Below are 25843 nucleotides of genomic sequence, written 5' to 3' on the forward strand. Positions count from 1 at the left end.
CCATCCCATCCCATCCCATCCCATCCCATCCCATCCCATCCCATGCCATTCCAAGCATTGCCATCCCATGCCATCCCATCCCATGCCATCCCATGCCATGCCATGCCATCCCATGCCATGCCATGCATTGCCATCATCCCATTATCCCATCCCATTATCCTGTCCCATCCCATCCCATCCCATCCCATCCCATCCCATCCCATCCCATGCCATCCCATCCCATCCCATCCCATCCCATCCCATGCCATGCCATGCCATGCCATGCCATGCCATGCCATCCCATCCCATCCCATCCCATCCCATCCCATCCCATGCCATCCCATCCCATCCCATCCCATCCCATCCCATCCCATCCCATCCCATCCCATCCCATCCCATGCCATGCCATGCCATCCCATCCCATCCCATCCCATCCCATCCCATCCCATCCCATCCCATGCCATCCCATCCCATCCCATCCCATCCCATCCCATCCCATCCCATCCCATCCCATGCCATGCCATGCCATGCCATCCCATGCCATTCCATGCATTGCCATCCCATCCCATGCCATCCCATGCCATGCCATGCCATGCCATCCCATGCCATGCCATGCATTGCCATCATCCCATTATCCCATCCCATTATCCTGTCCCATCCCATGCCATCCCATCCCATGCCATGCCATGCATTGCCATCATCCCATTATCCCATCCCATTATCCTGTCCCATCCCATCCCATCCCATCCCATCCCATTCCATCCCATCCCATGGATCCCATCCCATCCCATCCCATCCCATGGATCCCATCCCATCCCATGGATCCCATCCCATTATCCCATCCCATCCCATGGATCCCATCCCATCCCATCCCATGGATCCCATCCCATTATCCCATCCCATCCCATCATCCCATTATCCCATCCCATCATCCCATTATCCCATCCCATTATCCCATCCCATTATCCCACCCCACCCTATCCCATCCCATCCCATCCCATCCCATCCCATTATCCCACCCCACCCTATCCCATCCCATCCCATCCCATCCCATCCCATCCCATCCCATCCCATTATCCCATCCCATTATCCCATTATCCCATTATCCCATCCCATCCCATTATCCCATTATATTATCCCATTATCCCATCCCACCCTCCTTCCTGCCACAATCCAGCTGCATGCAGCCGGAGTCCTCGGGCTGTCCTCAGGAGGTGACACAATGAGCTGGGGACAGACACCAGGGGGTCCCACAGCTGGGGTGGCCTTAGGGCCACTCAGGAGTGAGGCCACACCCGCCCTGCCTGCAGCGCTGGGAGCCACGGCCATGGGGACAAGTGACAGGGACACCTCAGGAGCCACAGCCACAGGGACAAGTGACAGGGACACCTCGGGAGCCATGGCCATGGGACAAGTGACAGGGACACCTCGGGAGCCACGGGCATGGGGACAAGTGACAGGGACACCTCGGGAGCCATGGCCATGGGACAAGTGACAGGGCAACCTCAGGAGCCACGGCCACGGGGACAAGTGACAGGGACACCTCAGGAGCCACGGGCATGGGGACAAGTGACAGGGACACCTCAGGAGTCACAGCAATGGTGACAACAGCCAGGGACACCTTGGGAGCCACAGCAATGGTGACAGCAGCCAGGGACACCTTGGGAGCCACAGCAATGGTGACAGCAGCCAGGGACACCTTGGGAGCCATAGCAAGGGTGACAACTGCCAGCCCCGCCTTGCTGCAGAGCCACAGCCACAATGACAATAGGCAGGGCCACCTCGGGAGCCACGTCAGCGGTGACAGCAGCCAGGGCCCCCTGGGGTGGCTGCCAGGACAGAAACCCCCAGGGCTGCTCCTGAAAGCCAGCGGTGCCAGTCCTGTGCCCCTCTCCAAGGAACCCTGGCAGTGCCACAGCAGGGCAGTGGCACAGGGCTGCAGTGTCACAGCAGGGCAGTGGCACAGGGCGGTGTCATGGGACTGCAGTGTCACAGCAGGACAGTGGCACAGGGCGGTGTCACAGCAGGGCAGTGGCACAGGGTGGTGTCACAGGACTGCAGTGTCACAGCAGGGCAGTGTCACAGGGTGGTGTCACAGCAGGACAGTGGCACAGGGCAGTGGCAGCTCCACAGCATCCCCACAACCCTGGGATGGGCTTTCCCTCTGGAAGGGGCTCCCCCTGAGGGAATCCCCTCAGATCCCTCTGGATTTTCCGTGTCACTGACACAACCAAACCTGTCCAAGTTTCCCAGGGCAGGGCTGGAGTCCCCATCCCTGCAGGGATTTCACAGCCCTGTGGCTGTGGCCGTTGGGACATGGGGCACTGGTGGCCCTGGCAGTGCTGGGATGGTTGGACTCACTGATGCCAGAGATCCTTCCCAGCCCTGTGGGTTCTGTGATTCCCTGACACCAAGGGAAGAGCAGGAGCTGAGCACGGATGGAAGAGTTCTGTGGATTTCCTGCTGTTCCCTGGCCGGATCCAGGCCGAGAGGCGCCTGCCCGCGTTCCCAGCGCCAGAGGGCTCCGAGGGACGTGTCCCTGTCACACCAGAGCGGGGCAGCCACCGCAAATCCCTCCCGGGGCTCGGAGCGCAATGAGTCCCCCCAGCGCCGGCTGGGAGCGATGCAGAGCAGCCTCGGGAATTGTGGACACTCATCTTCCCCGGGAGGGGCTGGGATGGGATTCCCAGAGCAGCCTCGGGAATTGTGGACACTGATCTTCCCCGGGAGCGGCTGGAATGGGATTCCCAGAGCAGCCTCGGGAATTGTGGACACTCATCTTCCCCGGGAGGGGCTGGAATGGGATTCCCAGAGCAGCTGGGGCTGCCCTGGATGCCTGGGACCGCCCCAGGCCAGGCTGGACTGAGCTTGGAGCCACCTGGGATAGCAGGAGGTGTCCCTGCCCTGGGATGAGATGATCTTCAAGATCCCTTCCAACCCAAATATTCTGGGATTTCATGATCATTTCTCAGGTCTCCAGTTCCAGTTCTGGGCTCGTTTGGTCACAAGTTCCCTCCTACTGATTTTTAAATTTTAAAAAATTTAACTCAGCAGGAGCAACCTTCAGCATCTAAAAATAAAATCCTTCCTGGACCACAGAATGGTTTGGGTTGGGAGCCACCTTAAAGCCCATCCCATTCCAAACTCCCACCGTGGGCAGGAACACCTTCCAAAGGCAATTCCAAGTCCTCTGGAACACCTGCAGGGATCGGGACTGTCCTGCTGCAGAGCTGGGCTGCTGGAAGGGGCAGGCCAGCAAACGTTGCCCTTTTCCAAGCCCGTGTGGCTGCCAGGCTGGGAAGCAGGGCAGCAATCCTGATGGATGCAGGAGACTGGGGCTGCCAAAGTGGGAAGGGGGGAACTGGCAGTGACTGAAGCAAGTTCTGCCATCAAGAAGCTACTTGTGAAAAAAATACACATTTGCTGTCTTATTTTTTTTTTTTTTTTGCTGATGATCTTAATTTCGCCGAATGTGTAAGATTTGCTTTAGCAAAACAAATAGCGCTCTTGGGTTTTTGCCATGCCATGAATTTTTAATGCTTTATTAGAGTGCTGGAAGGTTCCAGCCCAGTCTGTGGCTGCTTAATTGAGTGAAATCCCACTCCATTACCTGCCTGGAACCATCTGGGCTGGCATTGAACAGCTGGGAATGCAAGCCCTGCTGCCAGTCCCTTGCATACAGACCAGGTATTCCTTGGTTATATTCCATACAGACCAGGTATTCCTTGGAAAAACCCCCCCTGAAAGCCATCTGCACCTTCATGCACAGGGATATTTATTTTTTTAAAGGATTTTAGGGCTTTTTGGGATCAGAGAGGGCTTTTACTCCCTGGTAAAGTATTAGTGCTGGGTGCCAAAAATCGGGATTGCAGAGGGAAAAGGGGAGGGAAGGCTTTGGTGCCCTACAGGAGTAGCAAGTGATAAGGCTGGGCAGGCACAATAAAAGGGAATTTACATCCGCGGGGAAAAAAAATTAAAAATATACTTTTAAAAATATATATTTTAAAAGTTTTTTTTAAAGATTAAAAATTTGATTTAAAGATATTTGAAAAATACGCTGAAAAGTGCATTGAAAAAACGTAACGGGGGAAAGGCCAGGGGCGGCCGCACTGTGACCAGTCAAGGCCCGGTGCTCCAGGGACGCAGCCACACTACCAGACCTGCTCCTGTTCGCGCTCGTTGCTGGTTCCGATCCCGGTCCCGTGGCTGTTCTTGGTGCCGGGCTCATTCCTGGCCCCGTTCCTGTTCCTTTTCCCGGTCCCGTTCCCTTTCCCTTTCCCGGTCCCGGTCCCGGTCCCGTTCCCGTTCCCGCCCCGCCGCTCCCTCACAGAAGCCGCACCCCCTCAGAGCGTCCGCCAGGGGGCGCCCCGCTCCGGCTACGCCCCCCGAGCGCGCAGCGGGCCGAGCCCTCTGAGGCCGACCAATCAGAGGCGGCGGCGCTGCCCGCGCGCTCCGAGCGGCCATTCACAAAGCGGCGGGGCCATGAATGGGGCGGGTCACGTGGGCAGGCGCGTTCCCACGCCCCCTCTGCTGGGTTCCGGGATGGAGCGGGCAGCGGGACCGGGACAGGGACCGGGACCGGGGCGCTGGGCCGCCACCGCCTGCGTGGTGACGGGCGCTTCCCGCGGCTTCGGCCGCAGCCTGGCGCGGCTGCTGGCGCCGCAGCTCGGGCCCGGCTCGGTGCTGATGCTGCTGGCGCGCTCCGCGGATGCGCTGGCCGAGCTGGCGACCGAGCTGCGCGCCGGGGCCACCGGCAGTGCCACCGGGAGCGGCCCCGGCAGCAGCGGGCTGCGGGTGCAGTGCGTGCCCGCTGACCTGGGCTCCGAGGAGGGGCTGCGGAGGGCGGGCGCTGCCCTGCGGGAGCTGCTGCGGGACGAGTCCTTCGGCCGCCTGCTGCTGGTCAACAACGCCGGTACGACACGGCTGTCCCCGCCTGTCCCTCCCTGTCCCCTCCCCGAGCCGCTGCCCTCCGCCCCCGGGGGCAGCCGGGGCAGCCCCGCGCGGTTCCTGGCTTGGGGTGCCGGCAAATAACCCGAAAGAGAAAAGGAGCTCTGGGATTTCCCCCCTGTCCCGGTGGGGGTTTATTAAAGGAATTAACTGGGGGGGTTCCTGGCAGCGCTTTGCTGCTCCCAAGGTTTTGCTGTGCCAGTTGCCCTCCTGCACCTTCTCATCCCCCTGCTCCCTGAATCCAAACTTTCAGACAAATTTCCAGCCCCACCTTGTGGGTCCTTCCTCGTGCCTTTAATGCCTTCAGTGCCCTTTTTATCCATAGGGGCTTTAAATCAGCCCTGGGCTCCATAGGGGTTGCAGGATCTGGGGCTGCACTGGCACAGGGCCCATGGTGGCCCTTGGGGACGTTGTGCTCCAGGCTGGGAGCTGTTTGCATTGGCACAGGGGTGGCAGGACAGGTCCCTGTCCCCTGTCACTGCTGGGTCACTGTGACCCGAAATGGGCTGGGCTGGAAGTGCTGGGTATGGAACCTGGCAGCCAAAGGGATCTGCTGTGGGGTCGATCCCATCTGCAAGAACTCATTTTCCGTCTTTCTGGAGGTGTCCCGGGCCAGGCTGGACACTGGCAGCACCCTGAGACAGTGGGAGGTGTCCCTGCCATGGCAGGGTGGTGACAGGACATTCTCTAAGATCCCCCCCACCCCAAACCATTCCACATTTGCTATTCCCAGGCTCCTTGGGAGACATCTCCAAATCCTTCCTGGACCTCACCGACCTGGAGGAGATCAACTCCTACTTCTCCTTCAACATCAGCTCTGCCCTCTGCCTGACCTCCACGGCCCTGAGGGCCTTTGGGGCACGGCCAGGCTGCAGCAGGACCGTGGTGAACATCTCATCCCTGTGTGCCCTGGAGCCCTTCCCCAGCTGGGCCCTGTACTGCTCTGGGAAGGCTGCCAGGGACATGATGTTCCGTGTGCTGGCCCTGGAGGAGCCCGGAGTCCGTGTGCTCAACTATGCCCCAGGTGAGGAGAGCAGCTCCCTGCTGCTTGTCCACCTCCTCCTCCTGCCTTTGGGATGGGCATTCCTGCAGGCCAGCCCTGCTCCTGCCCCTCCAGCCCCCAGCAGCACAGCTGGGAGGCCAATTCCCTGTGCTGGATGCAGCAGCTGCACTCCAAGGCCATCTCCCAGCTGGCTTTTCCATCAGGATCGTGGAATTCCAGCCTGGGTTGGGGGGAAGAGACTTGAAAACCCATCCCATTATCCCATCCCATCATCCCATCCCATCTCATCATCCCATCCCATCCCATCCCATGGCATCCCATCATCCCATCCCATCCCATTATCCCATCTCATCATCCCATCCCATCCCATTATCCCATCTCATCATCCCACCCCATTATCCCATCCCACCCCATTATCCCATCCCATCCTGTTATCCCATCCCATTATCCCATCCCATCATCCCATCCCATCCCATCCCATCCCACCCCATCATCCTATCCCATCCCATTATCCCATTATCCCATCCCTTTTTGCCCATCCATGCGCAGGGACACCTCTCACTATCCCAGTGTCCATCCTGGCCTTGGGCACTGCCAGGGATCCAGGGGCAGCCCCAGCTGCTCTGGGAATTCCAGCCCAGGCAGGAATTCCTTGCCAAGATCCCAGCCCAATCTCCCCTTTCCCAGTGGGAGCCATTCCCTGGCTCCTGTCCCTGCAGGCCTTGTCCCCAGCCCCTCTGCAGCTCTCCTGGAGCCCCTCCAGGCACTCTGAGGATTTTTCCCTTCTCCAGGGGAACATTCCCAGCTCTCCCAGCCTGGCTCCAGAGGGGAACACAAGCCCTGGATTTTCCTCTCTCCTGAAGTGATTTTTGGGTGATTTTTCCTTTCCCCAGGGCCTCTGGACACGGACATGCAGCTCCTGGCCCGGAGCAAGACTGGGGACCCTGGGCTGCGGCAGCACTTCCAGAGGCTGCAGGAGCAGGGGCAGCTCATCCCGAGCTCTGTGTCAGCCCAGAAGCTGCTCCAGCTCCTGCAGGAGGATTCCTTTCCCTCTGGAGCACACGTGGATTTCTTTGACATCTGAGCCCCTCCGCCTTTGCCTCCCTGCTCTGCTTCCAGCTGAGCCTTTCCCCGGTGCCTCCAGTGGGACCTTGTTCAAATCCTGGGATCTGGGAGACTTTAAGGACATCTCTGTGTGCCCTTTTTGGTCTCTGTGTGCCTTGTGGTGCCTTTTTGGTCTCTGTGTGCCCTTTTGTGCCCTTTTTGGTCTCTGTGTGCCTTTTGGTGCCCTTTTTGGTCTCTGTGTGCCCTTTGGTGCCCTTTTTGGTCTCTGTGTGCCCTTTGGTGCCCTTTTTTGTCTCTGTGGGCCTTTTAGTGCCCTTTTTGTCTCTGTGTGCCCTTTGGTGCCCTTTTTGGTCTCTGTGTGCCTTGTGGTGCCCTTGTGGGGCTGGGCAGCATCTCCTGCTGCTGAGCCCTCACTGGCAGGGCTGCAGTCCCTCATTCCCAGGGATTTGGGATTTGTCCTGATGGAATTGCCCCTGGAAGGCTCAAACTCAGGAGTCTGTGGGAGCCAAAGGCACCACAAGGGCTGTGCCAGCCCCACAGAGGCCCCAGCAGGATCTGTGTCCCCAAGGAGCCGTTCCTGGGCTGGGGATGTCCCCTGTGTGGTGTTTGAGGATCCACAGGATGAGGGAAGAGATGGGAATCTTGATTCCATGTTTCAGAAAGCTGATATGATATGATATTATATGAAAATTATATTAAAATTATATACTAAAGCTATACTAAAGAAAAGAGAAAGGAGACATCAGAAAGGTAGAAAGGAATAATATAAATCATAAACAATATAAGAAATAATAAAATCTTGTGGCTGACCAGAGTCCCACACAGCTGGACTGGGATTGCTCATTAATTAAGAACAACTCACATGAAACCAACCAAGGATGCACCAGTAGGTGAGCAGCCTCCAGAGCACATTGCAAGCAATCAGAGAATTCTTGGTTATATTTATTTCTGAGGCCTCTCAGGAGGGCAATCCTGGCAAAGGGATTTTCCAGAAAATATCAGTGACAATCCCTGGGGCCCCAGCAGGAGCTGTGTCCCCATGTGTGTCCCCTTTGTCCCAAGGAGCTGTTCCTGGGCTGGGGATGTCCCCTGTGTGGTGTTTGAGGATCCACAGAATGAGGGAAGAGATGGGAATCTTGATTCCATGTTTCAGAAAGCTGATATGATATGATATTATGTTATAAGAAAATTATATATTAAAGTGATACCAAAGAAAAGAGAAAGGAGACATCAGAAAGGTAGAAAGGAATCATATAAACAATATAAGAAATAATAAAATCTCGTGGCTGACCAGAGTCCCACACAGCTGGACTGGGATTGCTCATTAATTAAGAACAATCCACATGAAACCAATCAAGGATGCACCAGTGGGTGAGCAGCCTCCAGAGCACATTGCAAGCAATCAGAGAATTCTTGGTTATATTTTTATTTCTGAGGCCTCTCAGGAGGGCAATGCTGGCCAAGGGATTTCCCAGGAATATCAGTGACAATCCCTGGAGCCCCGGCTCTGTCCCTGCTCCCCGGGGCTGGGCAGGCTCTGCTCAAAGAGCAGCAAAGCCTCTCCCGTGCTCTCCCACCAACCCCAGTGAGCACCAGGAGAGGGAGCAGCCTTGCAGGAATTGGGGATTTCGGGAGCCGGGCTGGGGCCACCAGCTCACAGAAACTGAGCAAAGCACACAGCAAAGGCACAGCCCTGAGCTCCTGCCCTGCTGCCCTTGCAGGTTTGGGGTCCAAGCCTTGCTTTGGGGCTTCAGCCCCTTCCTTTTAACTATTTGTGGGGTTTTTTTGGTCCTTTTCCCATCATCCAGCAGGCACAGACACACACAGAGACTTTTCCTCTGCAAAGCTGATGCAGAAAAGTTGTTTTGAAGCCCTGAAATGTGACCTGGAAATGCCCCTCTGTGCCCCCTCCACCCCAGCCCTGCAGCTCAGCTTTTGCCCCCCTGGCTCTCCAGTCATTAAAATTCTAAAATCATTCAGATCCTGAGGCCTGTCTGCTCCGGGGTTTCTGCTGTGTCTGGGGGTGGGTGAATTCCTGCCAGGGAGGGAGGAGCATCCTGGGTTAAGCACTGGCTTCACCCAGCAAGGCACCAGAATTCCCTCCTGGAGTCCTGGCCTCCCCTCTCTGAGCCCTTTCATTAATTCTGTGTTCATTTAATCCTGCCAAGCTCCTAAATCCCTCCTCCCCAGCCAGCCCTGCTGCCTGCTTTCAGCTTTCCTCCCTGCCTGGGATTTTCATTAGCAAAAATCCCTCTGAGCTCCCAGCCCTGGCACTGGGAATGTTGGGATTTGATTCCTGCTGGGGTTTATGGGGCTGGGAAGCCTCCCTGGGCTGGCTGCTGCTGAAATGTCCCCCCCCTCCTCACCTGCATCCCTGGGGCTTTTCCCATCCCCTCTTGGGCAGGAATATTTTGGGATCTGGCTCTCTGCATAAAAGAACCTCAGAGCTTCCCAAGATCCCAATTTTCCTGTCCCCTGGGCATTCCCTGGCTCCTGTCCCTCTGTCCCTTGTCCCCAGCCCCTCTGCAGCTCTCCTGGAGCCCCTGCAGGCCCTGCCAGGGGCTCTGAGCTCTGCCTGGAGCCTTCCCTTCTCCAGGGGAACATTCCCAGCTCTGCCAGCCTGGCTCCAGAGCAGAGGGGATGCAGAACCCTGGGATGGTTTGGGTGGGAAGGGACCTTAAATCCCATCCCATCCCACCCCATCCATGGGCAGGGACAGCTCCCACTGTCCCAGGTGGATCCAACCTGGCCTTGGGCACTGCCAGGGATCCAGGGGCAGCCCCAGCTGCTCTGGGAATTCCAGCCCAGGCAGGAATTCCTTGCCAAGATCCCAGCCCAATCTCCCCTTTCCCAGTGGGAGCCATTCCCTGGCTCCTGTCCCTCTGTCCCTTGTCCCCAGCCCCTCTGCAGCTCTCCTGGAGCCCCTGCAGGCACTCTGAGGATTCCCTGGGATTTTCCCTTCTCCAGGGGAACATTCCCAGCTCTCCCAGCCTGGCTCCAGAGCAGCTCCAGGGTCTCCTCTGACCCTGCTGGGACAGGTCCATGTCCCCTGTGCTGGCCCTGGGTCATTTCCAGGGACCATTCACAGGTACCAGCAGCCCCTGGTGTCACCATTCCGGGGTGTCAGCATCCCCTGGGTGTTGGAGCCCTGGGCACTGAGAATTCCAGGCTTTCTGTGCTGCCAGGCACTGACCCCCAGAGAACACTGCACTGACCTGAGGCCCTGGAGAAGCTTCCAGAACGGAATGGTGGAACTGGGATTGTGGGTGTGGGGTTTGAATAGAAGTGTGTGAGATCACAGGGGGAGAAACTCAGAGTTTAAGGCTTTAGAATGTAGTGATATATACAGAGCAAGATGGAGGGTTTGGGGTGGAGGCTGCTCCTCCTTCTCCTTCTCCTTCTCCTTCTCCTTCTCCTTCTCCTTCTCCTTCTCCTTCTCCTTCTCCTTCTCCTTCTCCTTCTCCTTCTCCTTCTCCTTCTCCTTCTCCTTCTCCTCCATGGGTTTGGGAGATTTTGTGTCATTGGATAAAAAGTCCCCCCCCTGCAGGGCCCAGGTCATTGGGTATTGGGTTAAAAGTGGAAATAATTCAGGTGTCATTTCTTAATTGGACAGTTTATCCTTAAAAAGCCTTGTAGAGAGAGACAGGGCTCCGTTTTAGTGTGTTGGAGTGAAATGCTGCAGAACTCAGGGTCTGTGAGACTGGGACAGAGATAAGAACTGATAAACATCTGAGTAAGAACAAGAAATGCCATCTCAAGCATTTAATCCCGACCTTGGCAAGAAGAAAGGGAGATTCCACACCTGGGTACCACCATCCACCAGGTACCAACATCCCCGGGGTACCAGCATCCCCCGGGTACCAAAATCCCCTGGGTGCCATTGTCCCCTGGGTACAAGGACCATTCAGGGTGCCAGGGTTCTCTGAGTCTCTGAGTCCCAGCGTTCCCTTTCCCGGGGAAGCAGCCCGTGTCCCGGCGGTGCTGCGGGATGAGAGGACAAAATGCCCCAATAACTTTTATTTCCCTTTCCCGGCATTTTCCGTCACCAGCTGAGGGCGTCCCGAGACCGGGGAACAGAGCCCGGCTGGCTGGGAACGCCTCTGGGAAAGCAGCGGGGTGTGAGGAGGGCATGGAGCGGGGTCCCAGCCTCCTCCTGCCTCCACACCCATCTTTTGGGATCATTTTGGAATTAGGGACCCGCGTCCCGCCGCCGGGGGCTTTGCCAGAGGCTCGAGGAGGGGAAATACAAAAGGGTGTAAAAAATAAAGGAGTTTGGAGCTCCCCAGAGCTCCCCTAATTCCCGCAGCTCACCTGGGCAGGTGTGTCCCAATGGATCCGTGTGTCCCCTGGGGAGCCACGGGATTTGGGCAGCGCTGTGTCCTGGGCTAGGGCTGAACCCTGCAGGGAGTGAGCCCAAAATCAGCTCTCCTACATCTCCTCCTTCCCCTTCTCCTTCTCCTTCTCCTTCTCCTTCTCCCTCCTTCCCCTTCCCCTTCTCCTTCTCCTTCTCCTTCTCCCTCCTTCTCCTTCTCCTTCTCCTTCTCCCCCATGGGTTTGGGTGATTTTGTGTCATTGGATAAAAAAGTCTCCATTGCAGGCCATGGGGTTAAAAGTAAAAATAATTCAGGTGTCGTTTCTTACCTGGACAGTTTATCCTTAAAGGCCTTGTAGAGAGAGAATTCCTGCTGGGAACTGAGTGCAGCTTTCAAGCCCAAAAACCCTCCAGCCCTGGGGTGTCCCTCAGGCAGTTCTGATTTCCCCCCAAATTCCACAGCTTCCCACTCTGCCTGCAGCAGCAAAACCCTGTGCAGGGCATTTTATCCCTTTTCCCTCTTTCCTCCCCTTTTCCTTCCCCCTGGGCAGTGCAGCAGGAGCTGTGCAGGTGCCTCCTGGGCTGAAATCCCTAAAAAATGCTACAGGAGCAGTTTGGGGCAGGAGAGCAGAATGAAACCCAGCTCAGCCCTGAGCCCTCCCAAAGCAGGAGCTCCTGTGCCCCTCCTGAGAGTCCTCCTCCCTTTCCCTGAGCCCAGAAATGCTGAGCTTGGCTTTTCCAGCCCCTTGGTGCCCGGGGCCAAAGGTGCAGGAGCTGCTGCCCTGCCAGGGGATGGAACTGTGGGACCCAGGATGGCACTGAAGGACCCAGGATGGCACTAAAGGACACAGGATGGCACTGAAGGGCCCAGGATGGCACTAAAGGACACAGGATGGCACTGAAGGGCCCAGGATGGAGCTGTGGGACCCAGGATGGCACTGTGGGACCCAGGATGGCACTAAAGGACCCAGGATGGCACTGAAGGACCCAGGAGCTGCTCCCCTGCTAGGGGAGTGACATTAAAGGACCCAGGATGGCACTGTGGGACCCAGGATGGCACTGTGGGACCCAGGAGCTGCTCCCCTGCCAGGGGGATGACACTAAACAACACGAGTGCCTACACCAAGGTGGAAAAAGAAAAGTTTCTTTTCTGATTCCAGCATTTATAGATTTCCAAAAGTGGCAGGGGATTGCAGGGTGACAGTGCCACCTCTCCAATGACACTGGACAAAGCAACAGTCCATCAGATTTCTCCTCCTCCATAAAAGAATGCAAACCAATGAGTTATTTACAGAAAGTGGGTGAGAAAGTTCACTACAAGAATGTCATCCATCAGAAGGCTTAGGAAATCTTAAAAAACCAGGGTGACAGGGGGAAAGGGCTGGTGGTGCCCACACAGGGACCCCCACCCTGCACAGCCCCGGGGATGGCCCTGGAGACACGTCCTGCATCCAAAGGCACAAGCCAGGAGCTGTTTGGGATGTCCTGGAGCTGTGCAGGGATGTCCTGGAGCTGTTTGGGATGTCCTGGAGTTGTTTGGGACATCCTGGAGCTGTTTGGGATGTCCTGGAGTTGTTTGGGACGTCCTGGAGCTGTTTGGGACGTCCTGGAGTTGTTTGGGACGTCCTGGAGCTGTTTGGGACGTCCAGGAGCTGTTTGGGATGTCCAGGAGCTGTTTGGGATGTCCAGGAGCTGTTTGGGATGTCCTGGAGTTGTTTGGGACGTCCTGGAGCTGTGCAGGGATGTTCAGGAGCTGTTTGGGATGTCCTGGAGTTGTTTGGGACATCCTGGAGCTGTGCTGGGACGTCCTGGAGCTGTTTGGGATGTCCTGGAGCTGTTTGGGATGTCCTGGAGTTGTTTGGGATGTCCTGGAGCTGTGCAGGGATGGGCAGGAGTGAACCTGAGTGATGGAACAACAAACCCCTTCCTGCTGAGCTGGGTCCTCACAGAGGCTCCTCCTGGGGGCTGGAGCCACTGCCTGTCCCCCTCCTGTCCCTCTGTCCGTCCTCATTCTCAGCCCTGGGAGCCATGTCCAGCCATGTCCCCTCCTCGCTGTCCCCTGGTTTTGGTGGCCTCAGAAGCAGCTCCAGCACAGGGGGTTCTGTCCTCAGGTGAGGCCACACCTGCAGAGCTGCCCCAGCCCTGGCTGCTGCCCAAGGCAAGGTGGGAATTGTGTCCCTGTGCCCCTCCCTGAGGTGAGAGCCCACCTGCAGAGCTGCCCCAGCCCTGGGGCCAACAGCAGGAGGACGTGGAGCTGCTGGAGAGAGCCCAGAGGAGGCCCCGGAGCTGCTGCAGGGCTGGAGCCCCTCTGCTCTGGAGCCAGGCTGGCAGAGCTGGGAATGTTGCCCTGGAGAAGGGAAGGCTCCAGGCAGAGCTCAGAGCCCCTGGCAGGGCCTGCAGGGGCTCCAGGAGAGCTGCAGAGGGGCTGGGGACAAGGCCTGCAGGGACAGGAGCCAGGGAATGGCTCCCACTGGGAAAGGGGAGATTGGCCTGGGATCTTGGCAAGGAATTCCTGCCTGGGCTGGAATTCCCAGAGCAGCTGGGGCTGCCCCTGGATCCCTGGCAGTGCCCAAGGCCAGGTTGGACACTGGGGCTTGGATCCACCTGGGATCATGGAATCATCCCCGTGCCCATGGATGGGGATGGAATGGGAATGGGATTTAGGGTCCTTCCCAACCCATTCCATGGATTCTCTCAGGTCCTTCTCTCCCCACTGCCTCTCTCCAGGGGGTTTCTGGGTTTCCAGCATCTCCTGGTGTTCCCTGGCTGTGATCATTCCCTGCAATGACTCTCCTGGTCCATGGCACAGGAGCAGCTCCGTGCTGGGCTCCCAGGAATCCAGGGAATGATCCCATTCCTGAGGCTGCTGGGGCTCCAGGGATGCTGGGGAGGGATTTTCCCTGCAGGGCCAGGAGCTGCATCCCAGATCCTCTGGGTTCCTTCCCATTGGGCATTCCAGGATTAATATTTGGAATATGGAATTCTTCTGATCACGACATTCTAGGATTCATATTTAGAATGTGGAATTCTTCCCACTGGGATATTCTAGGATTCTGGTGAGGAATATGGAATTCTTCCCATCAGGGCATTCCAGGATTCCTATTTGGAACATGGAATTCTTCCCATTGGGCTATTCCAGGATTCCTGTGTGGAATTTGGAATCCTTCCTCCACCTGGGACAGTGGGAGGTGTCCCTGCCCATGGAACAAGGTGATCCTTGAGGTCCCCCCATCCCAAAGGCTTTGATGGGTCAGGGCCCCATTAATGGGTAACGAGGCCAGTGAGGAGCTCACAGATTAACCCAGGGCTGAGCAGAGCAGAGCAGAGCTCGGGGCTGAGCTGTCCTGGCCCAGAGAGCTTCCCTGCCTTAATGAGTAATTAATTTGTTTGCTGTGGAGGTTAATGAGGAGGCAGTACAGAAACGATCTGTGATTAATTAAACCACCTTGAGCTGTGCAGGCACAGCAGCTGAGCTGGGCTGGAGCTGAGCTGGGCCTAGGGATGGATCCAAGCTGGGCCTAGGGATGGATCCAAGCTGGGCCTAGGGATGGATCTAACATGGGATTAGGGCTGGATCCAAGCTGGGCCTAGGGCTGGATCTAAACTGGGCCTAGGGCTGGATCCAAACTGGGTCTAGGGATGGATCCAAACTGGGCCTAGGACTGGATCCAAACTGGGCCTAGGGCTGGATCCAGGCTGGGCCTAGGACTGGATCCAAACTGGGTCTAGGGATGGATCCAAACTGGGCTTAGGGCTGGATCCAAACTGGGCCTAGGGCTGGATCCAGGCTGGGCCTAGGGATGGATCCAAACTGGGTCTAGGGATGGATCCAAACTGGGCCTAGGGCTGGATCCAGGCTGGGCCTAGGGATGGATCCAAACTGGGCTTAGGGCTGGATCCTGACTTTGGCGTCGCGCCTGGAGCTGGTCTGGACCTACCAATCCCAGCAGGGGTTGGAGTGGGCCCTGCAGACCAACAGCCACCCCCATGCCAGTGGGAAAAGCTGCAGAAATTGGTTTTCCCTTGGTTTTTCTGTAGACCACCCAAAGCCAGACTCTGTCTTGCTCAGCCTAGTGCATTTCAAGCCTCCTTCCCAGAATCCTGGAATCCCAGAAGGGTTTGGTTGGAATGGACCTTAAAGCTCATCCAGCCCCAACTCCCTGCCCTGGGCAGCAGTTTTTAAAACACTTCTCAATTTCCCCATCTCTAAATAAATAAAAACCTGAATCCAACACCAGGTGAGCCAGGCACATCCAGCACACCTGCACTCCTCATCCTCCACTTGCCCTCAAAACCTTCCTGAGCACGGGATGCTCCCAGAGAATCCCTGGCATTCCCATCCTGCTGGGATCCCGATCCTGGCAGGCTCAGGAAGATCCCAGCTCTGAGTTCAGGCATAAAGGGTGAGAAAATCCTGTCCATCCCTCCTGTGCTGGTGGCTCAGCCCTTTCCCAAACACGGGATGAGCCCAGTGAATCCCTGTCCTTCCAGGGACTTAGGGATGCCAGGAAGCCCTGAAAGATCCTCAGCTCTGGGTTCAGACAGAAAAAGGGACCAAGCTCTCATCTGTGCTGTACACGGGACAATCCCACGGGATGAATTCCTGGCATTCCCATCCTGCTGGGATCCCGATCCTGGCAGGCTCAGGAAGATCCCAGTTCTGAGTTCAGACAGAAAGGGAGAGAAAACCATGCCCATCCCTCCTGTGCTGATGATCCCAGTGAATCCCTGTCCTTCCCATGCTTTTGGAAGACTCCAGCTCCAAGTTGAGGCAGGAAGGGTGATCCCCCTGCGCTGCTCCCACCCCGACCGGGATGCCCCGGGGCTCACAGCCCGTGTCTCTCCCCGGGGCTCTCTCCCCGCGTCTCTCCCCGGTACCTGCAGCCCGTGGCCCTCTCTGTGTCCCTCCCCGGGGCTCGCAGCCTGTGCTCCTCCCGGTGTTGCTCCCCGTGTCCCTCCCCGTGTGGCTGCCCGGGGCCGTTCGGGCGGGCCGTGCCCTTCCCCGGTCCCTGCAGTCCTCCCCGGAGCTCTCTCCCCGTGTCCCTCCCCGTGTCCCTCCCCGGGACTCGCAGCCTGTGCCACTCCTCGGTCCCTGCGGCCCGTGTCCCTCCCCTGTGGCTCCCCAGGGCCGCTCGGGCAGGCCCTGCCCGGTACTCGCTCCCCGTGTGCCTCCCCGGGACTGGTTCCCCGTGTCCCTCCCCGTGTCCCTCTCCGTGTCCATCCCCAGTACCCGCAGCCCGTGTCCCTCCCCGTGTCTTTCCCCTTGTCCCCGCTCCCCGTGTGGCTCCCCGGGGCCGCTCGGGCAGGCCGTGTCCCTTCCCGTGTCCCTCCCCGGTACCCGCTCCCCGTGCCGCTCTCCGGGGCCGCTCGGGCGGGCCGTGTCCCTCCCCGGGGCTCGCAGCCTGTGTCGCTCCTCGGTACCTGCGGCCCGTGTCCCTCCCGCTGTCCCTCTCCGTGTCCCTCCCCGGGCTTGCAGCCTGGGTCGCTCCCCGGTACCCGCAGCCCGTGTCCCTCCGCGGTACCCGCTCCCCCTGTGGCTCCCGAGGGCTCGCTCCCCCTGTCCCTCTCCGTGTCCCTCCCCGGGGCTCACAGCCCGTGTCCCTCCCCGTGTCCCTCCCCGTGTCCCTCCCCGGTACCCTCCGCCCGTGCCGCTGCCCGGGGCTCGCTCCCCGTGTCCCTCCCCGTGTCCCTCTCTGCCCGTGCCGCTCGCCGGTCCCCGCTCGGGGCCGTGCCGCGGTTCGGAGCGGAGCGGGGCCGGGAGCCGCATTCACATTCCTGCCGCGAGCGCACTTGTCAGCCGAGCTGTCAGTGCCGCCGTAATGGGGCCACGGCGGTCACTCGTGTTGGGAGTAAACACAGCCGAATCTGAGAAAACAAGAGCAGAGCCCCGAGCTCCCGGCACGGCGGCAGAGCCCCGCCGCTCCCGGGGGCGGTGCCCGGGCTGCCCCCGCCGCCCGCCCCGAACACCCCCGGCGGGGATGGGGGGCGCTGCCCGGCAGCCCCGGAATGTGATGCGGGCTTCAAAAGGGATGGTTTGGGACGTGCAGGGACATCCCCGGCCTGCAGCTGCTCGGGGACACGAGGCGGTGGAGCCGCAGCTCGGTGACTTCCAGCACAAACAGCCCAAACTGCGGCCGGAGCGCTTGGTTCTGATTTTTGGAGCTTAAAACTTGAGTTTTGCACATCCCTGAGCCCGTTCGGAGTGAGGGTCCAGCCTCCCTGTCACCCCTCAGCATCCCCCGGAGCCCTGCGCTCCTCCTGCCACCCCCAGCGGTGTCACCAGCGCCGGAGGGGACACCTGGGCAGGTGGGATGGAGCCGGCTCGGCAGCAGCACGGGGAGGGACCGGGGGGTCCGTGGGGCCGCAGCCCCGAGGAGGAGGAAGATGAGGAGGAAGAGCAGCTCTGGGAGCCGTCATTGCCGCTTCTTCGTTTGGGAACATTCCCCCAACTCTCAAAGGCTCCAACAAAGGGGCGGCCGCGCTGAAAAGCCGCGGCTTTGGGACAAAAGAGGGGATGGGGCGGCCGAGGGCAGAGCGGGCACAGCGCCGGCCGTGCCCCATCTCCTGCTCCATCCCTCACCCCCAAATCCATGCCAGACTGCTCTCCCCACTCCCTTTATTCACAGCCACAACCCCTAAAAAAGCTGCAAACGCCACCGAATATTTCCTGCGGGCGGGGAGGGGAGCGGGCAGTTTTTATCCTCCTCCAAACCCGACGCGAAATGTTGGGGTCACTCCTCCTTTGAAATCCCCCGCGGCCTTTCTTCCCATTAAACCAGCTCCCAGCTCAGAAGTTTCTTCCCCCCCCTCCCCCCCCTCCCCGTTTTTTTGGTTGTGTTTTGTTTTTTTTTTTTTTAATTTAATAATAAAGCATCTCAGATCTCGGAGCTGCAACTCATCTCACACCTAAGCGAGATTGCGTTTTGCACAAGCCTTTCAGCTGTTTTCTCAATCTCTCCTCTGTCTCATTCTCAATTCAGGCAGTTGCTATAGGTATGTTTTAATCCCCAGCATGGTAGATTTTAATTAGTCTTTGTACAGATGGCCAATTAACATTCATTACTTTTGCCTTGAGCGATTAATTATGAGTTTGGATAGAAGGGGAGATGCAGACAGGAAAGATGGGCAGGTGAATAAAAAAAGGGATTTTAATCAGAGTTTGGGAATTTTTTTTTTCCCTTTCTGGTTTATATATATACACACGCACATGGGAAGAGGAGGGAAAAGAGGCGACACGGTGCGAGTCACATTCCCAGAGAGCCATTCCAGCCCCGGAGCCGCGGGAACGCCACCTCCAGCCGGGGATGCTGCGGGGCCGCCAAAGCCCTCGCAGGGATGGAGCAAGCGAGGCAGGGAGAGCTGGAGTGACCCCACTGCCTGTGCCCGCCTGGGAATCCGCATCCCAAAGGATTTGGGTGCCTGGGCATCCCGCCCTTGCGGCTGGAGCGGTGCCAGGGCGCTGGGGACAGCGGTGACACAGAGCGGTGACACAGAGCGGTGACACAGAGCCGCGTCTCGGTGCGCAGGACGGGCCCCGCGATTGTCCCCTCCCGAGCCCCGGTGACACGTCGCTAATTCTTCCTAATTGATTTTTCACGCCGCTGGGAGGGAGACGGTGACATCCAACAAGAGAGCGCTGATGTCGCGGCTTTCTGCGGCATGAAAGGGGCCGGCGGCTCCCCCCGAGCCCGGATGCCTCCGCCGGGGATGGGTAGCCATGGCAGCCGGGCTGGGCCAGCCTCTGCCGGGCTGCCGTGCCAGCCTCTCCTGGGACGCCGTGCCAGGCTCTGCCAGGCTGGAGAAGCCTCTCCCGGGCTGCCGGGCCAGCCGTGCCAGGCTCTCCCGGGCCAGCCGTGCCAGCGTCTCCTGGGATGCCGTGCCAGGCTCTCCCGGGCTGGGCCAGGCTCTCCCGTGCTGGGCCAGGCTCTCCCGTGCTGGGCCAGGCTCTCCCGTGCCGTGCCAGCCTCTCCCGTGCCGTGCCAGCCTCTGCCGGGCTGCCGGGCCAGCCGCTATTGCGGGACAAGGGCTGGAGAGGGAGAGCAGCGGAGGGAGAGCAGAGAAGGGAACCTGCAAGGGGAGAGCAGGAAAGGGCGAGCAGGAAAGGGAAAACTGCAAGGGGAGAGCAGCAAGGGGGAAAAAACCAGCAAGGGGAAAGCAGTCAGGGAGAGCAGTGAAGGGAAAACTGCAAGGGGAGAGAGGCAAAGGGAGAGCAGCAAGGGGAGAGCAGGAAAGGGAAAACTGCAAGGGGAGAGCAGGAAAGGGAGAGCAGAGAAGGGAGAACATTGAAGGGAAAACTGCAAGAGGAGAGCAGCAAAGGGAGAACTGCAAGGGGAAAGCAGCAAAGGGAAAGCAGGAAAGGGAAACAGGAAAGGGGGAAAAAACAGCAAGGGGAAAGTGGCAAAGGGAGAGCAGCGGAGGGAGAGCAGGAAAGGGAAAACTGCGAAGGGAAAACAGCAAAGGAAAAGAACAAGCAAGGGGAGAGCAGCAATGGGAAGGCAGAGCAGCAATGGGAAGGCAGAGCAGCAATGGGAAGGCAGAGCAGCAAAGCCCCTCGGGCCCCTCGGTGCCCCCTGCCTGGCACAGGGGCTGTGCCACATTCCTGCTGTGCCCACGGCCTGGGGGGCTCCAAGGGGCTGGTCCCACTGGCTCCTGTGGGAAACAGGATCCTGGAAGGATTTGGGGACAGGATCCATCCCACAGGACCCACGGGGCTCACCCCGGAGCTGGGCTTGCTCTTTAGAGGGGCAGGAGGGACCGGAGCCCTCCCGGCACAGGGGGAGGTGGGGATGTGGCTGCTGTGACCTTGGCACGTGGGGGCCTGTGTCTGTGTCACCTGCACCCTGCCATGGCCTGTGGGTGGCTGTGTCACCTGTGTCCCAGAGGGGTCACCGGGTGACTGTGTCACCTGGATCCTGGCACAGTCCCTGAATGTCTGTGTCACCTGTTTCCCAGAGCATTCCCTGGGTGTCTGTCACCCATTTCCCAGAGCATTCCCTGGGTGTCTGTCACCCATTTCCCAGAGTGTTCCATGGGTGGCTGTGTCACCCGGATCACGGCACAATCCCTGGCTGTCTGTGTCCCCTGGATCCCAGAACGTTCCCTGGATGTTTTTGTCCCCTGGATCCTGGCGCAATCCCTGGCTGTCCGTGTCACCTGTTTCCTGGAGGGTTCCATGGGTGTCTGTCTCCCCTGTTTCCCAGAGCATTCCCTGGATGTTTTTGTCCCCTGGATGACAGCACAGTCCCTGGCTGTCTGTGTCACCTGTTTCCCGGAGTGTCCCATGAGTGTCTGTCTCCCCTGTTTCCCAGAGCATTCCCTGGGTGCCCCCCAGCCTGGCAGTCCCCCTGAGGATCCCCCAGCTCACCCCACCACAGAGCTCTGGGCAGGGCTGGGTGCCCTGGAGCCCCAAACCCACCCTGGGCACCCCCAGGGCTCTGCTGCTGCCACCCCCCCCTGCAGGAGCTGCAGCCCAGCTCTGCCACCTCAGGGAGCAGCGTGGCCTGGCCAGGCTGTCCCCTCCAGGTGACACACGGGTGGGACAGCCAGCAGGCAGCAGGAGGGCACCCAAACCCCTCTGAGCAGCTCGTGGGGCAGAGTTTGGGGCAGCCCAGGAGGCTCGGGGGGCTCCGTCCCCACCTGCAGAGCCGTGGCAGGGTATGGCCCTCTGCAAGTGTGTGCCATGGAAATGTGCACATTTCCTAAAAGCAATATGGAACAGCTAAATATACTGCTCACAAATCTGTTTACACTAATAATGGCTGGGAGCCTGCCATCCATATGACTGCACGGAGCCATCGATTCAGCACAAACTCCCTGCAAATCCCTCGCACGAGGAACAAACTCATGGCACTTCACATTGCCATTTTTCTCCCTTGGTTTTTTTCCTTTTTCTCCCTGCTTGTCGGGGAAGGAGGAGCAGGGATTGACCCACAAACTCAGTGGGGTAAGCCCACAAACATGGTGTGATAAAGCCCCAAAACCAGTGGATTAAACCCCCAAACTCAGTGGGGTAAGCCCACGAACATGGTGGGATAAAGCCCCAAAACCAGTGGATTAAACCCCCAAACTCAGTGGGGTAAGCCCACGAACATGGTGGGATAAAGCCCCAAACCCAGTGGGTTAAACCCCCAAACCCAGTGGGATAAACCCCCAAACCCAGTGGGATAAACCCCCAAACCCAGTGGGTTAAACCCCCAAACCCAGTGGGATAAAGCCCCAAACACAGTGGGATAAAGCCCCAACCCAGTGGGATAAACCTGCAAACCCAGTGGGATAAACCCCCAAACCCAGTGGAATAAAGCCCCAAACCCAGTGGGATAAACCCCCAACCCCAGTGGGATAAAGCCCCAACCCCAGCCCCACTTTTCCCACCCCCAGCCCCTCTCCCAGGACGGGGATACTCAGCGAAGGGGATTTCCCAGCCCAGCTCCAAGCTCTGGAGCTGCCTCCAGGGCTGAATGAACACAATATTTACCCATTTCCCACCCAACTGAAGGGTCCGAGGCAGCATTTTGGCGCCGGGCTCTTTCCCATTTTCAAAAAAAAGGAGAAAAAAATAAAATAAAAAAGAGGGAAAAAAGCCCCTTGGGAATTGGCAGCTCGTGGTGTATTAATGGAAAAGCTGCAGACTTGGCTCCAGCTCACCTCCCCAACATAATGTTAAATGGCAGCAAGGCACTATAGCAGTCATTTACATATGGTGCTTATAGACGCCAAACTTATTAACACAATAAAACTGCTGCGCCAGGAGCTTTCCTGCCTATTTTTCTCCAGGAGAATGTCAGTGTTGGAAGCACCTATCCGCCTGGTATGGAAACACCCGGGGCTGCCTTTCATATGGCACCGGCAAAATAAATAAATGACTCAGCCAGGGGCCCCCTCCGACCACTCCCCGAGGGAGGAGGGAGGGGGATCCGCGGGCTCGGAGCTTTGGGGGTGGGGGAGACCACGGGAATCCACCAGGATCCAGCAGAACCCGCTGGAAAAGCTCATTTCCTCCTGCCTGGGGGCGGGATTGGCTTTAACCCCCGCTCTGAGGTGTCCCCAGAGCTGGGAGGGACAGCCTGAGCCATTTCTGGGTGGGTTTTCCTGGGTGCCACAGGAAAAGCAGCCCCAGTGGTTCCAGAGAAGGTGCCCAGGTGCTTCTAGCAGGGGAATGCTCCACGTGGGAGAGCAGGATAATTCCCAGCAGAGTGGGAGAGCAGGATAATTCCCAGCAGAGTGGGAGAGCAGGATAATTCCCAGCAGAGTGGGAAAGCAGGATAATTCCCAGCAAGTGGTTTGCCTCTGCGGGACGTTTGGTGTCAGAAGTGACATTTGGAGCAGTGTCCCGGTGCCATCTGATGGGATTTTGGGGATGGGAGGGCGGCTGGCTCTGCTGATCCACCCTGATGTGGCACTGCCAGGTGCCCCAGGGGTTTTGGGGACTCTCCTGGGGTCCCCCAGCTCCTGTCCCCGAGGTTTCCTGGCCCTGCAGGCTGGCAGGGGATGGTGCTGAGGGGCTGGGGGGGTCACACTGCGGTGCTCCCGGGCTGGATGTGCCATTTCCCATGGGGAATTTCCCCAGCAAAGACATTTCTGCTGGAATGAGCATTTCTGAGGTGACACCTGATAGCCCTGGTGTGGGGACATTAACGGGACACCAATCTCACCCCAAAGCATGGGGAGCTCTGCCTGACCCTAAAAACAGCAGTGTGCCAGCTCTTCTGGGAGCTGCCAGTGGGATAAACCCAAATGAGCCCCGGGAGCTCTGGCTGACCCTAAAATGGGGTGCCAGCTCTTCTGGGAACTGTTAGGGGGATAAAGCTGAACCAGCCCCAGGAGCTCTGGCTGACCCTAAAACAGGGTGCCAGCTCTTCTGGGAGCTGCCAGGGGGATAAACCCAAACCAGCCCCGGGATCAGCTCTGAGCTGCTCCCCACAGCAGCCCTGGGGGGTTTCAGGGTCAGGGGTGAGGGAGGGTCTGCCCCCAGCAGGGCATGGCAGTGACACAGGGCATGGCAGTGACACAGGGGATGGCAGTGACACACAACAATGGCAGTGACACACAGGGCATGCAGTGACACACAGGGCATTGCAGTGACACAGGGGCATGGCAGTGACACACAGGGCATTGCAGTGACACACAACAATGGCAGTGCCACACAGGACATGGCAGTGACACAGGGGATGGCAGTGACACACAGGGCATTGCAGTGACACACAACAATGGCAGTGCCACACAGGACATGGCAGTGACACAGGGCATGGCAGTGACACACAGGGCATTGCAGTGACACGGGGACATGGCAGTGACACACAGGGCATGGAAGTGCCACACACAGCACTTTGCACTCATTGGGTCTGGATGGCTTTCCCAAAATCCCTGTCCTGTGTCACTGCTGGGGGAAGTGACCAGAGCTGTCCCTGTGCTGTGTCACAGGAGTGACCAGAGCTGTCCCTGTGTTGTGTCATTGTGGAACAGGAATGACCAGAGCAGTCCCTGTGCTGTGTCACTGTGTCACAGGAGTGACCAGAGCAGTCCCTGTCCTGTGTCACTGTGGAACAGGAGTGACCAGAGCAGTCCCTGTCCTGTGTCACTGTGGAACAGGAGTGACCAGAGCTGTCCCTATCTCAAGGACAGCCCAGGCCACCAAGGGCTGGGATGTCCCAGCTCCTGGAAAGGTTTCCCGGGGCCATAGGCACATCCCCATCCCCTGGAGGTGCTCCCAGGCTGGAGATGGTCCCACCAGGAGCTGGATGATCGGATGATCTCCATCTACCAGGACCTGGCTGCCAGATCCTGTTTGCTTTGCAGGCCCAGGATTCCTGTTCCCGGTGTGGCTGCAGCCACAGCACCACAGCTGTGTCCCCTCCAAGGGCCCTCAGGATGTGGCACCCCTGAGTGTGCCCAGGACCTGTCACAGCGGGTCCCAGCAAGCCTGGGCAGGGTTTGGAGAGGAGAGGGGGGTGCAGCCCCATGGAAAAGCCAAGGAGAGCCTGTGGAGGTGGGTGGGAACGCAGCGGCCTCCTTCCCTGCTGGAATGGCCTCTCCCAGTCTGGAACTGGGGGATCTGGGTGGCTTCCTGTTCCTAGACATGGGGTGGGATCCTCTCTCAGTCAGCCTGATCCCATAAAATCCATCCATCATCCATCCATCATCCATCATCCATCATCCATCCATCATCCATCCATCCATCATCCATCCACCATCCATCCATCCATCCATCCATCCATCCATCCATCATCCATCCATCATCCATCCATCCCTCCATCCATCCATCATCCATCCATCCATCATCCATCCATCCATCATCCATCCATCCATCCATCCATCCATCCATCCATCATCCATCATCCATCATCCATCCATCATCCATCCATCCATCATCCATCCACCATCCATCATCCATCCATCCATCATCCATCATCCATCCATCATCCATCCATCCATCCATCATCCATCCATCCATCCATCATCCATCCATCCATCATCCATCCATCCATCCATCCCTCCATCATCCATCCATCCATCCATCCATCCACCATCCATCATCCATCCATCCATCCATCATCCATCCCTCCATCCATCCATCATCCATCCATCCATCCATCCATCATCCATCATCCATCCATCATCCATCCATCATCCATCCATCCATCCCTCCATCCATCCATCATCCATCCATCATCCATCCATCCATCCATCATCCATCCATCCATCCATCCACCATCCATCATCCATCCATCATCCATCCATCATCCATCCATCCATCCCTCCATCCATCCATCATCCATCCATCATCCATCCATCCATCCATCATCCATCATCCATCCATCCATCCATCCATCCATCCATCCATCCATCCGTCCATCCATCCATCCATCCATCCATCCATCCATCATCCATCCATCATCCATCCATCCATCCACCCATCATCCATCCATCATCCATCCATCATCCATCCATCCATCCATCATCCATCCATCCATCCATCATCCATCCATCCATCATCCATCCATCATCCATCCATCCATCATCCATCCATCCATCCATCCATCATCCATCCATCCATCCATCCATCCATCCATCCATCCATCATCCATCCATCCATCATCCATCCATCCATCCATCATCCATCCATCCCTCCATCCATCCATCCATCCATCCATCCATCCATCCATCCATCCATCCCACAAATCCTGCCTTCCATGTGTCCATCCATCCATCCATCCATCCATCCATCCCTCCATCCATCATCCATCCATCCATCCATCATCCATCCATCCATCCATCATCCATCCATCCATCATCCATCCATCATCCATCCATCCATCATCCATCCATCCATCCATCCATCATCCATCCATCCATCCATCCATCCATCCATCCATCCATCCATCCATCATCCATCCATCCATCCATCCATCCATCCATCCATCCATCCCTCCATCCATCCATCCATCCATCCATCCATCCATCCATCCATCCCTCCATCATCCATCCATCCATCCATCCATCCATCCATCCATCCATCCATCCATCATCCATCCATCCAT

The 25843-nt window shown here is 57.9% G+C and overlaps 1 protein-coding gene across 1 annotated transcript; it reads left to right on the top strand.

Annotated features, from left to right (window-relative positions):
- The first annotated feature begins 4496 nt into the window (after nucleotides 1-4496).
- SPR (sepiapterin reductase) lies at nucleotides 4497-8973 on the top strand. Its single transcript, XM_054633867.2, has 3 exons — nucleotides 4497-4891; nucleotides 5660-5950; nucleotides 6823-8973. The coding sequence occupies exons 1-3, from the start codon at nucleotides 4522-4524 to the stop codon at nucleotides 7011-7013; spliced, it is 852 nt and encodes a 283-aa protein (XP_054489842.2). The 5' UTR covers nucleotides 4497-4521; the 3' UTR covers nucleotides 7014-8973.
- The last annotated feature ends 16870 nt before the right edge of the window (nucleotides 8974-25843 follow it).

Source organism: Agelaius phoeniceus, chromosome 4 (genome assembly GCF_051311805.1).
Source record: "Agelaius phoeniceus isolate bAgePho1 chromosome 4, bAgePho1.hap1, whole genome shotgun sequence".
NCBI classification, from domain to species: domain Eukaryota; kingdom Metazoa; phylum Chordata; class Aves; order Passeriformes; family Icteridae; genus Agelaius; species Agelaius phoeniceus.

Excerpts from the sequence above, each read along its gene's own strand:
- SPR (XM_054633867.2), top strand. The coding sequence starts at position 4,522 with ATGGAGCGGGCAGCGGGACCGGGACAGGGACCGGGACCGGGGCGCTGG. Across the intron at positions 4,892-5,659 it reads GCTGCTGGTCAACAACGCCG|GCTCCTTGGGAGACATCTCC; the intron begins GTACGACACGGC and ends TGCTATTCCCAG. Across the intron at positions 5,951-6,822 it reads TGTGCTCAACTATGCCCCAG|GGCCTCTGGACACGGACATG; the intron begins GTGAGGAGAGCA and ends TCCTTTCCCCAG.